Source organism: Haemaphysalis longicornis, unplaced genomic scaffold, assembly GCF_048455015.1.
Source record: "Haemaphysalis longicornis isolate Haplotype H1 unplaced genomic scaffold, Haemaphysalis longicornis Haplotype H1 scaffold_2, whole genome shotgun sequence".
Taxonomy (NCBI): domain Eukaryota; kingdom Metazoa; phylum Arthropoda; class Arachnida; order Ixodida; family Ixodidae; genus Haemaphysalis; species Haemaphysalis longicornis.
This window is the reverse complement of record NW_027526295.1, coordinates 5825040-5837709: the sequence shown is the minus strand read 5'-3', so window position 1 is coordinate 5837709 and position 12670 is coordinate 5825040. Positions and strand designations below refer to the sequence as shown.

Sequence of the window (12670 nt, the reverse complement as noted above, 5' to 3'; positions counted from 1 at the left end):
CTGAGTGTCGTTTTCAACTCCATGTTGTGTGGGCCACCCTTACGGTGGGCTTCGCCAATTGTGGGGGGGAGGGGGGGGGGGCAGCCAGCGGCCTGGTTACGTGGGTCCCCAATACCACGCGACTTGCAAACAAGGACGCCAGAGGTCTCCGACCTCAGCACCCTCTCTACCGGAGGAAGCCCCCCGTCCACTGAGTCGCGGTCAGACGGTGCTGACCCTGTCCGCGGACAGCCGGCTGGGCAGCTCAGCCGCAATCGGTCGTGTCAGGAGTCCCTGCTCTCGGCCACAATGACTGAGAGCCCAGTTGGCTCCACGGGGACTCTGCTCTGAAATTCTGTCCGGTCCGGTTGACAGGAAACGGCTCTTTCTGCGGCCGCAAGGACACATATCGGAGTCCAGGTCCCTGCACCTCGAGCGAGCACCCGCGAGCGATGGCCGTGCTGTCTGGCGTGTACCCTGCACTTGCCAGGCAACAGGGCCTCAAACTACGACTGCCAGCGTCTGCCTAGCACGCGTGAGTGTTTGGAATCCACTGGGGCTAGTGTACAGCTGGTAGTGCCCTCTCTAGCAAAGCTAGCCAAGGTCCTCTGTTATCCCGCACTGTGGCCGCCAATGCGACATTGCACAGCCATCACGTGTGCCTTCAGCTGCCCTTGACAAAGACACATGGCTCCTGCTAGAGCACTGCACGGGCCCGGGCTGGCCCGAAAGCCCGGGCCCGACCGGGACCGTGGGCTGGGCCAGGCCGGGCCAGGGCTCAATGCCGCAGGCCCAGGCCGGGCTCGGGCTTGAATTCATAGGCCTGGCCGTTAATAATTTCGATGTGAAGTGTCAGAAAGAGCATTAAAATGAATATTCTGAGTTTGTTTTTATGTGCTTCTTGCTGTTATGTGTACACATTGTTTTAAAAACGTGTTTTGCCAGGTCTGATAGTCACTATACTGTAATTTTAATGACATTTCATGTACTGCATCAAGATATTATATTTTGGTGTATAACATACCAAAGATACGATAACAAGGAATGCCCTAGCGGAGAAGGAATTAATTCAGACTACCTGGAGCCGTGCACCTATGTCTATGTGCAAGTGTATTTTAGATGTCGCACCAATCAAAACGCGGCTGCCGTGGCTGGGAATCAAACTCGCATGCCAGAGAAACATCAGTGCTTAACAACCACTGCAGGCAAAATATTTCAATGCACGCACATACTTCAAACGGGGAGCAAAAAAATTCAGCAATACCAACTTGTGGCGAAGACAAGCATGTGAAGGTGCCAAGAGTCTGGTCATCAAAGGTGATGGTGTCTCTCGTGTAAGAATACGAGCTATTATCACGCCGATGTGGCGTGAGCTGCAGACGGTGTAAGCTAAAGTATGTGCACTTCTAAACCCTTATTTTTTGCATTTCAGTTCATGACGCGCTTGTACAGACTAGACGCTCCTTCTGTTAGCCCGCTACAAAGACACTCAATCAAATATAATGAACAAATTTCCTTCAGTGTCTAAGACTGGGCCTGGTCACACCCACGCGGGACCTCCCTAGGCTCGAAAATAAATGACCGGGCCCGGGGCGGGCCTTGGCTTGAGACGATGGTCCCGGGCTGAGCCCGGGCTAGGTGTTACAGGCCTGGGTAGGACTCGGGCTTTGCAAAGCGGGCTCGGGCCTTAAAATCAGGCCCGTGCAGTGCTATAGCTCCTGCCCTCATATGTGGCAGCTCATGGTACCCTCTTGGGACATGCCAAGCACAGCCTCCACTGCAAAAGGGACCCCCTGGAGGAAAAGAAGGCCCCTCCTCACCTTGGCGATGGTGAGATGTGGCTTGTCCCCCCCCTGTGGCCGGCTGGGGGGCCGCTCGTGGTCCAGCCCCTCAAACTCCTCCTCGTCCTGGAAGTGGTCAAACTCCTCCTGCACGCACAAGGGGGGGCCACACGGTCAACCATGCATGTGCACAGTCCCCCACTGTGGCACTCTGGGCACTCACACGGTAACAACAGTGCACAGGAGGGCAGTGGCTATAAAAAGAGGAATCGGCACTGTTTGCGCTGCCTCTGTTCTTGCTCGTGGTCTCGCTTGGTGCTGTAGTCGCCATGCACCCACCTCACCACTCCTACACTCGCATGAATGTGCCAGCAATAATTCAGGGAGCAGCGGGGAGTGCCAGCAATGCAGTCACTGCCAATAAATGCAGGCAAGCGTCAACTGCCTTGTGGCTGGCACCCACCATTCCACCACGCCACACACCAAGGGGCCATGTTTCAGCCCCAATCTGTCCATGGGTAAAATCTTGCACACCAAATTTTTTCCCAACTTTTCATCCCCTTTGTACTGATGGTGCTGACTGAGCGGCCTGGACTGTGCCTGGATCACGAGCACAAAATACAAAAAAATCCTGCCACATGAACACAATAATAACAGAAAAAAACTATCACTCTGAGACTGCAGGAAAAATGGAATGCAGGAAAAGAGGCAACAAAGGCCCCATGCATTCTGCAAACATGCGGAAGACCTTCCTGTGATGCCCCTATGCCCACCTTTCTTGTGATGCTTACTGATTACCCTGCACCACGGCCAGCCAGCCTGGATAAAAAACCCTAGCGCTTGCCCCCTGCATGCACGTCACAGCTGGAAATGGCCCTGTGGCATGGCAACGCCGACTGGCAGGCATAACAGCGATCTAGTCCAGCACCGTTGTAGCAAAAATACAAAGGGACCTCCTTGTAGCTCTGCCTGTTCACTCGAGTGCTTCTGCAGGCTCTCCACGCTGCCAGCATGCCATACACACAGGTGCAAACCAAGTGGGATGGTTGCAGCTTCTGACAAGCCTCAACAGTTCCACAGAGGCTTGCAGCTTCAGAGAGCAGGGACAAGCTCCCAAACAGCCCTTCCTGCTTCGCCCCCGAGGAAGTTTTCCCCCATGGGCTTGTCTGTCAGGTACTGTTCCATGCAGTACATGAAGGGAGGGCTGGAGGCCCTGTCAGCCCTGTGCTGGCCCACAGTGACGGCCACTTTGCATCACTAGCTGACCCAGTGCCTGCCCAGCGCAGCAGAGCAACGTGTGCTTGCAGCCACTGCTGTCCTCAGCAGAGAAGCTCAGAGACGTACCTCCACGCGCGCCTCTTCCTCGTCATCCGCAGGCTGGGGTGCCTCAGCCCGCTGGGAGGACGAGGGGGAGGGGGAGGAGGAGGAGGGGGACGGGGCGGGCGCCTCCTCCTCGTCAAACTCCTCGAACTCGGCAAACTCGTTGTCTTCCTCGGCCACACGGCCACCGGCTGCTGCAGCCACCAGCAGCACCAGGACCACCAGCACCGCCGCCTTCATCTCCACTCTCTGCACCACCAGTGACCAGCACCTGCAGGACCACAGTCTGTGCCGCTTCCCAACTCCTCCAACATCACATCCCTGCCCAAGAAACCTTCCAGCCACACCCCCTGCCTCCTCCTTCTGTAATGCGCATCACTTTTCAGTGCATCGCCTCTCCCCTGGCCCATGGTACCTCAGTGTACAGCTGCCACTTTAAAGGGCCACCGACCAGCACAGTCCAAGCGCGAGGCCACTGTCATTGTGCACCTGCACTGCCCACGTCCACAGTGCCACGCAACACCGTCATGCCGACAGTGAATGTAGCATGCGGGGTGCCATGCCAATGACTTCGGCTCACGATAAGGTAGGCACAACTCCCACTGAACCTCCAACCATCCATTTTTTTCTTCTCCCTGCGTGCATGTGCTCTGGCATTCCGGTGGCCGGTGTCATTCCTTCCCTTGATTTTGTGAAGCTGGACAAAAGACTGCAAACAAATGCTAGAAGTGCCAGACCCACTAAAGTGCAGTCGGCTGACACTCGAGCGCTCCCAGACGGCCATGCGAATGTTGTTTGGGTTTCTTTTCCTTTCTGTTTTTCACAGGGCTGTTACATCCAAGCAATACGAGGTGACAAAACAGAGACCGAACACAACAACGCCACCAGACCGTCTGTTCACATCCTTTTGCCTCGCCAGTGTTCTTCCTACGACAGCCTGTTTCTATTTCTTTTCCCCTTCAGTTTTCGTTTGCGCAGAGAGACTGCACTATTGCGCTTCCTCTGCACTGCCTCCCCCTGGAAGAAGCGGCCCTCTGCTCTTGGTGCTCCCTTTCATTTGCCCCGGCAAGGGAACCCTCAGCATGCAGGTAAGCCCTACAGACTGTTCTTAGTGGCACAACACTGGGGAAGCACTCTGGTGCCTCTTCGAGCACCATGACATGAGGGTGACGGGACCAATCAAAAACCAAGCTTAGGTGTGGTGTCAATTTCGGCCCATGTCACATCAACATCACCATCATCACAGCCTACATAGGTGCACTGCAGGACAACCCTCCAACCACTCCTCTCCTGCGTTGCCAGAGTCCCTTCTTTGCCCCTCAATTTCCTCAATTCGCCCCTCCATCGAGTTATTGGCCTTCCCCTTCTTCTCGACCTGTCTGTCAGTATCCACTCCGCTGCCAGTTGTCATTTCTTTTCACTACAAGGCCGTTCCCAAGTCAATTTCTGTTTTTTTTATTTAAACTATGATATCATCTACTTGAGTATGCTCCCTGATCCAGGAAGCTCGTTTTCTGTCCCTAAGTGCTACTCCAATCATTATTTGTTCCACGGCCCATTAGCCGACATAAGTTTTCTTTCTAGTGGTTTAGTAAGGCTTCACATGCCATCACCGGCAGGATGCATTGGTTGTAGATTCTCCTTTTGAGTGACAGAGGTGGCCTACTTTTCATTATTTGGGAGTGCTTGCCAAAAGCGCTTCCGCCCACACCCATTCTGCGCCCAATTTCTCTCTCGTGACTGGGTGGGCTCAGCTCTGGATACACTTGTTCCCGTGTTTAGTTACACAGCCTGGAGAGGGCGGGCGCTTTCAGCCTCTTTATCCATTATGACATGTATCTCTAGTCCCACAGCTTTGCTCTCCGATTGTAGTTCCTGAAGCCTTTTTTGCAGATGTTCACTATGGGCCGCAGTCCAAGTCCCTCCTCCACTCGGTACAGGGGGGAGGGGGATTCCGCAATGCTTATGCGTGGGGAAATCGATTTCAAGGATTTCCTCCACCGGAGGCTCGAGCAGAGGGAGGACTCAGAATGCCAAGCAAATCTGCAAATCTCACATGGCTCAAGTATTCCCCATTTATACATAATCTAATTTTTTCCCAGCCAAGCTTCCTGAATATCTCCGCCTGGCATGCTGCGAATAGTTTTGGTGAGATGGTATCTCCCTGTCTGATGCCCTTTTGAATCAGGAATTTGTGGCTTTGCTTGTGAAGAATTATGCTGCCCGTACATCCTCAATATATGTCGTCTAGAAGTCTTATGCAAGGTTCCTCTATTCCCTGGTTGCTTAATGCTTTCAGCACTGCTGTGGTGTGTATGCTTTTTCATAGACTTTGATGCCATGTGTACCCTGCAGATTTTTCTCTTACTTGAATGATCACATGAATGTGTTCTGTTGTTGAGTATCCTTTAAACACACACACACCCGTCGAGGTTGTTGGGAATGCAGCCACTTATACGGTTAACTATTACTTTGGTAAACAAGTGAGAGTAAGCTGACGGGTGTGTAATTCTTAAAGGAGTACTGACACAAAATTTCAAGGTTGAGATAACTATGTAGAACGCTGCCCTTTTATCAGGAGATATCTCCCAACAAGTTTCAACAGCAACCGTTCAGCGAAACATATTTAAAATTCATTTTAATCTTCGCCCGCACGAGAAAGCCCAGAGCGGCCCAACATGACATCATCTGCTACTTGCCCCAAACTGCCGACGTCGGGGCTCCCGTGACGAAGCCGACGCGCTGGCTGTGGTTGGCGCGCGCTGCTCGGGCGTGTGTACAGGTCATGGTTTTGGGACTGACGTCATGCTGCCCAGGCCTGTGGGGGCGGCGAAGACCTCGACCGGTCTGGGCGCGCGCGTGCGCTCGCTTGCATGCGCTTCCAGAGTGGCAGCGATACGGCAAGAATGGTGACGTCACGTGATACCTCCTGTCATGGCGGCCATGCGGCGTTCGTTTTGTCAAAACCGAAACTGACACGAATAAACGACGCCGTAAATTAATGTTCACGCCGCGCTCGACCGTCTAATCTGTCATTCTATGATTAGTGGGCTGGTAGGCACACATAGCAGCGAAAAAAAAACGTAACACCAAAATTTCGTGTCAGTACTCCTTTAACGTCTTTGTCATCTTCCTTCTTGTGAATCAGAATCCAGGCTATGGGCACTTTTAACGTCTTTAGGCATTCCGAAAATAGTGTAGTAAGCTTTTCCAGTACAATATGTACTCCCTCTTTTAGAAGATCTGCCTTCATGCCATCGTCACCTGCACCTTTTCCTCTTTTATCCCCTTGAGAGCCTTTTCAACTTCGTCTCAGTGGGACTTTGCGAGCTAAGCTTGTATACTCAATCTGTGCTCCTCGTCTACTGTCACCGGCGCATAGCCTGGTGTAGAATTGCTCTGCTACTTTTACTATCTCGTGCATGCTGTGCCTTACGTAACCCTACTCGTCTCTGCGTGCATACATTCTGTCTGCCGATATCTAGCCTTCTCTTAGTCGCCTTAAAGGGACCATGAAGACAAAATACCAAATTGGTTCATTAGGAAAGCCTGCTTTATCCTGATAACAATGATACCCATTTCATCGCAAACTCAGAAAAAATAGCGGAGATATTAAACAAAACGTGTGGAGCTGTGGCGACTCGCTAGCCAGTTTCTGGAAACTTTTCTATGCCGTCAAAGAATCTTGTTTGGGCGATTGACGGCGGCCGAACTAATCAATCGCCAGGACACATGACTGGACGATTGTAGTGGGGCCGCTAGTTCTGTTTGGTCGAATCAATTGAATGCTAACGTGCACCTAACCCACTGAAAATTGTGTTTTTAGTGCTGGCCCATGTGACGTCACTTGCGCCGATAACACGTCACGGTGGCGTGAAATTTGAAAGTTCTTAAGTATTTCTAGCGTTTTTATCGGTTACAAACCGTCTTTCGTGGCCGGAATGGAGCTCAGTGAGGTGCTGAAGCCTAGCCCTTTCAAGTTAACCAAAGTTGTGTTTTGTCTTGAGGGACCCTTTAATAGCGCTTCCTGCTGTTTCCAGGGTTTCCTCGATCCCTGGCATATTGTAGACACGGATGTTGTTAGTTGTACATCTGCTAATCAGTTTACAGAGGTCTGCTTTTTCTAGTTTATTATTTACATGCTGTTTTCTGGTTTCTTATTTACTTGTTCCCCTTCTCTCGAAGCGAGTTTATCTGCTCTGTTCCGTGAGTGATGGGGGTGTCTTTCATCCTCATTTCGGTGGCTCCTTGTTGCAAGCTTAGTTGCGGGCATTGCTCGTTTAACGAACGAGGAGACCCCGCAAAGTGCTGCAAGCCCCGTTGCAGGCGGAGCTTAGTTTGGTCACCCAGGCTGTGCGTACTGCACACTTGCAGCGCACAAAGTGTGCGTGGGTTGTGTCCCGATTCCTCACTCATCCCTACAGTAGCACGAGCCGCAGACCTGAGGGAAAGGCAGAGGACTCGTCTGTTTACTTACACACTATCGCAGGATGCTTAGGTGTGCACTCTAATAGTCCGTTCTAGGACTACTATGCACTGAGAACCACCACCATGCACAGCTGTGTTGGGGCATAAAAAGAAGAAGACACACACAATCCTTGTGTGGGCCGGACCACTTCATATTCCGCTCGTGACACTAGTCTTACTTGTAAGTGCCGTTCCTGTTCCGATATTTCCCAAAGGGCTTCATCTGCGCAACGCACAGATATTCCTGCATAACTGCCTTACAGGTACACAACCAGTGTGCAGGCTAACCCATGTGTGCACCTGCTTCTTTTTCATCGTGGCTTCCACTCACAGAAGTGCTCTTTCCGGGGAACATCTGGTGACCAGCCTCGGCCCACTGTTTCCGCCCCAGCCTAGCCCAGGCAAGGCATGCGCAGGTGAGCAAAGGGCTGCAGCCAAAGGAGCTTTAGACGGGACCTGTGCCTCTGCTCTTTGATTACAGGACGCAAGGGAAGGAGGATGAGGACATCTTTGCACTTTGAACGCAAAGTGTAGCGAAACATGTGGTCTCCTTAATTTCGATATCAGAACCTCAGATCATCTGCGATGCCCGGGAGAAGGAACAACAGCGTACGCTCTTCTGCAAACCACTGCAGTGACGTGGTGCTGGACTGCAATGCCTCCAGAAAATTTTGCCAAGCTCTGCCCGTCTGTGGTATGAAATTCTCAACACAGATCTAGCAAACAAATTTGGATTCCCTCGCAGGTGTCCATACGGCTGAATGCTTTTATGAACTCGAACTAAGGAAATAGATACACCCCATTCCCAATTTAATAAAGCATTTTGAGACTGTGAAGTGTGGCTTGTTGGTGATGGATGAGGACGTCCTCATCCCATCTCTTGTCTCGTCCTGTGTCTGCCTCGTGCTTAGCCTACAAGAATGCATTTTGAGAAGCACACAAATTTTAAAAAGGCCCAATTTCGGAAGTATTTCATCAGAACGCCACGAACATTATTTTGCCAAGCCAGAAAAAAAAAAAAAAAAACGACGCATATAGTTTTGTTTTAATGGAGCTGCTTAAGATGAGCTCATCAATCCCGTTTTTTTTTTTTTTCAACCAGTGATACTGCTAGAACTGCTGAAGCTCCTGTGCCCAGTGCAGGCCAGGTGATGGACGCTACTGACTCGCTTAGGTGCTGTGCTGGGGCTCGCAAAGGAGCGTTGAATGCACTTCTGTGCTTCAAGAAGTCTGTTCTCCCAGTGCTAACAAATCCCATGCAGGCAAAAATCACAGTTTTTTTTGCCAGGGAATAAATTTGTTTCCCCCGAACCCCCAGGGTTTTATTGATATTATTTTTACCGTGGACTGTCAGCACATGGCTAAATTATCGGATTGCAAGTGCCACGGCTGCAATTACGATGTCACGGTAGCTGCTGTACGCACATCGTATCAATGGAATTTAATGCTTGTAAAAGGACAGTCCCAATATTACGAAGTTCTCGATTTAACGAAACAATTCACAATTCCCGGTGACTTTGTTAGATCATGTTTTAACTGTACCTGTATGTTCACCAACAGGTTACAGTAGTTAAGAAATGCCTGCAATTCGATAAATTCTACACTGGGGACTTGTGAGTGGGTCATCGGTGCTGACATGAGCAAAGAAGCCAGGATAATGGAGCGGGAAAAATGTCCCTCGAGGGAAATGAGCAAGCAAAGTGGTTGAAGAAAACCCAGACTGCCACAAGCGTTCACGGTTTCCATTTCTCCTCCTTTTCCAATTTGGCATTTTTTCCCCGGTCTTTATTTGAACACATATTTTGGTCTTTATCAATGAATCTATCTGCAGCTGAACTCGTTTCCTGCTCATTCTCCTAGGGGATATGTATTGTGGTTTAGCCCTGCTGCTAACATACAATGAAGTGCCATGAAAACCGAACGTTTATTTACGCACCCGTTAATTTACTTAACAGAACCAGCAACGAAGGAACACGCAAAGATACAGAGCATGAAACCCTTTTGGACCCGCATAGCCAATGTACAACTCATTTTTGATCGATTCACGATTACTTATCCCACGCACACTGGCTCAGGTTTTGTTGGTTAGTGCCCAGCCTCCATTTTCTGTTTATCCCCCAAGGTTTGACAGACCCATTCACGGATGGGAGTGCCACGGCACGCAACGGTGGCCAGTCCGCCCACCTGCACCACACGCTGACGGCACTCGGGCGAACCACAGAGAGGAGAGTCTTTGCATCCCATGGCCCCCGTACTGGCAGCAGTCCCTCTTCATGCGGGGGGGGGGGAATGAAGATTTCTGCTGACAATATGCTGTTGCCGTTTAAGCTGCCTGCAGTGTGATCGCTGCTCCCCACCCAGAACGTCACATCCACAGTTTCTGCCTTGCAGCAGTAGGCGCAAAAAATGAACCATCTGGATGCCCTGCCTCTGATGACATGCTCGCAATGACGCCCACGCGCTTACCAGCGAGCCCCAAGGCCACAACCGCACGACACCTTACCCTGAAGGATCTTACGCAACTGTGGCACACAGACTCCCAGCAAAGCTCCTTTCACAGGTGCTAAACTTTTACACACAAAAATCTCTCGACATGCTCGTTAGAAGACGGAGAATAACCACGCAGTGCGTGAGCCTTAAGATTTTCCCAAGCAGCGTCCCATCCCAAATGTGGCCCCACTGCAGTAGATCGTGTAGCCAGGAACTCGCGGTATTTTCCATTCTCTGGAGCCTCACCAATAAACCACAGCTCTCTACGATTGCCGCCGTGCCCAGAAATAGGTGACTGCATCAGCTGGACCCCACAACACAACCCCGTTAAGAATGTCGACAAATCTGCTTCAGTGACTCTTCTAATGTCCGCTTGTCAAGAGGTCTTGAGCGGCGGCTGACCACATATAAGGTGGCTATCTCAAACGGCCCCATTTACAGCCATGACCAGCAAAACAACCTGAGACACTGGTTAGCCACGTTAAGAAACACAAAGCTTGCCACAAAGATTAGCCAAGTCCCCCATGGAGCGGATGTTACGCTCATTCACAGGGGCCCCTGGAGGCAGCGTACAACTTCACTTACACCAAGTCACTGGCACTGAGGAACACATTGAGTTAGGTGTGCCTATTATCCAAGACAAAAGTGCAACAACAGACGAGGACAGAGAGAGATCTTTCTTTCTCGGGTCATGCACCAACACGTCCAGTTTCCGACATGGACCTAATTAGGCTAGACAACCAGGAAAGATGAAGACATGGGGGGGGGGGCATTTCCTGCACCCACATACCGGCATGACGCCACGTCCCCCACCCACCCAGGTGATGCCACTGAAAGTGGATGATGCCTTTCAATACAAAGGAACGCTTGAGCAGATGGAGCCAAGAAAATAGCATTGTATTTCAGTGGCCCTCTGGAAAACCCAAACCGCGAGAATTATTGGGAATTTCAGGGCCCCCCTTTTCTGAATGGTCCAACTGCGAGTTCCACTAGGCGGTTTGAAGCGAGCATCATTGCTATTACAGGGCTGGAATGCTCCACTTGGTCTCGCTAGGTCAAACAACGTTAGCCTGATTCCGGCTCCCCCTTGACATGCAGTCAACACACTGGCTGCCACTTTTTTCTCCCGATGTTTTTCGGGGTGCGGTCCAATTTTTGCACTCCTCAACTTGGTTTTCATAAGCAAAACACCTGGCTCTGTAATCTTGTCCCGATCACTGTCCCAGCTGCACTCTTTAGTAATACTGTTCTGCGCGGTTTTTGAACTCTGTTCGCGGTTCGTGCACAGTGGTTATTACAGCGTTTTTTTCCCTTTATCTGAACATGAATCCTGAAAGCGAGTTATGCAGGCCGAGGCCCCAGGCACTTCAACCTGCATAACAGCAGTCGCTACGAGGCGCACACAGCGTTTCGCAGGGCACATCAAATGGCGCAGCACCGGCTGAGCACGATGTCATGTTCACCCCTCCTGGGCCGTCACTCTCGTTGCTGCGACGCACGCTTACACCTCGTACACACAAGGCCCGGCACAAGAGGCGCCAGGTGGAATTACTTTTATTTCGTACCCACGCTGCGGGCACACAACGCCCCTCGCCGCCGCATGTTTTTGCAATGCACAATTACGCGTTTGAGAACTGCCTGCCCTTCTAGAGGCGATTGCGTACGCCACGCACGGATGGGATGGCCTTGCCCAAAACGCGTTTTACGTCCACTTTTCTCCCATGCCACACGGAAATTTGCGCGAATGGTGCGTGCCCGCGTCGTACATGGAGAGCGCTACTAATAAGGGGCCCGGGTAAATAACGTCACAGTTAGCCGTGGCACTGAGATCGTTCCCAGTAGCGCAAGTCTTGCGTTCTGTTGGGGCCACAGTAACGCGATTAGTCCCCATGCCAGTCGGGGCCGTCGCGAGGTCACTGCGCTCACCTCACACCTGCGCCGCAGTGCTAGGGAAATCGCCGGCCAAGTTTCAGCAGCTGCGGCGAAGCACTCCTCGGTCACCACTGAACAAGGTAGCGCTGAGTTCTCTGGACCATGCCGTTAACACCAGACCAACAATCACCAGCACAGCACACACTACACCACAATACTAACTAATACTGCTAATACCGTCCTAAAGGGTACAACCAGCACCACAATCACGCCCGCACACTGCAGAAAAAAAAAAGTATATCGGATTGGATCGGATTGACTTGGAGTTAGCTCAAAATTTTTCCTCACGCACGCAGAGAAGATGTATCTACATTTATTTTTCTGTTTGAGCCTTATTTGAGTCTAGATTTTGAACACATAAAATAATACTTCCCCCAAATAATTATCGCGCCCCACAAAAACAAATTAATTTTGTCTAAGTGGCGCGTGTTTCGAAATCTCTAAGAGCCCTCGGCTCCAGTGCTCGGCTCTGACCATCGCCTCCTTTAACTGGCCCGGAGGTCCTAATGGCGATAAGCATGGCGATGACAAAAGAGGAGGGGGAGTAACGTTTATTTATTTTTTATGGAAAGGAGGGGGAGGAAGGAGAGTGGGTGGTGGCCTCAGAGACCACCTTGAGGCCCCACAGCAGCAGGTACTCCTGATCCTAGCGCTGCGAAGTTGGGAACTGGTCAGCCCATGCTTCCGCTGTCAAATGAGGG

At 51.2% G+C, this 12670-nt stretch overlaps 1 protein-coding gene across 3 annotated transcripts in view; it reads right to left on the bottom strand.

Annotated features, from left to right (window-relative positions):
* Positions 1-12213, bottom strand: part of LOC144168707 (PAT complex subunit CCDC47-like) — a 47618-nt gene extending 35405 nt beyond the window's left edge. Inside the window, exons 1-3 of one of the 3 annotated variants that reach the window (XM_077697650.1) lie at positions 11964-12213; positions 3105-3351; positions 1800-1907 (exon numbers count right to left, since the gene is read on the bottom strand). In XM_077697650.1, coding sequence (XP_077553776.1) covers positions 1800-1907; positions 3105-3320 — 324 coding nt within the window. In that variant the 5' untranslated portion in view covers positions 3321-3351; positions 11964-12213. Of the gene's footprint in view, positions 1-1799; positions 1908-3104; positions 3367-11963 lie in introns of those variants that run through there. The other 2 variants (XM_077697652.1, XM_077697651.1) reach the window with 2 other exon arrangements.
* Between the last annotated feature and the right edge of the window lie 457 nt (positions 12214-12670).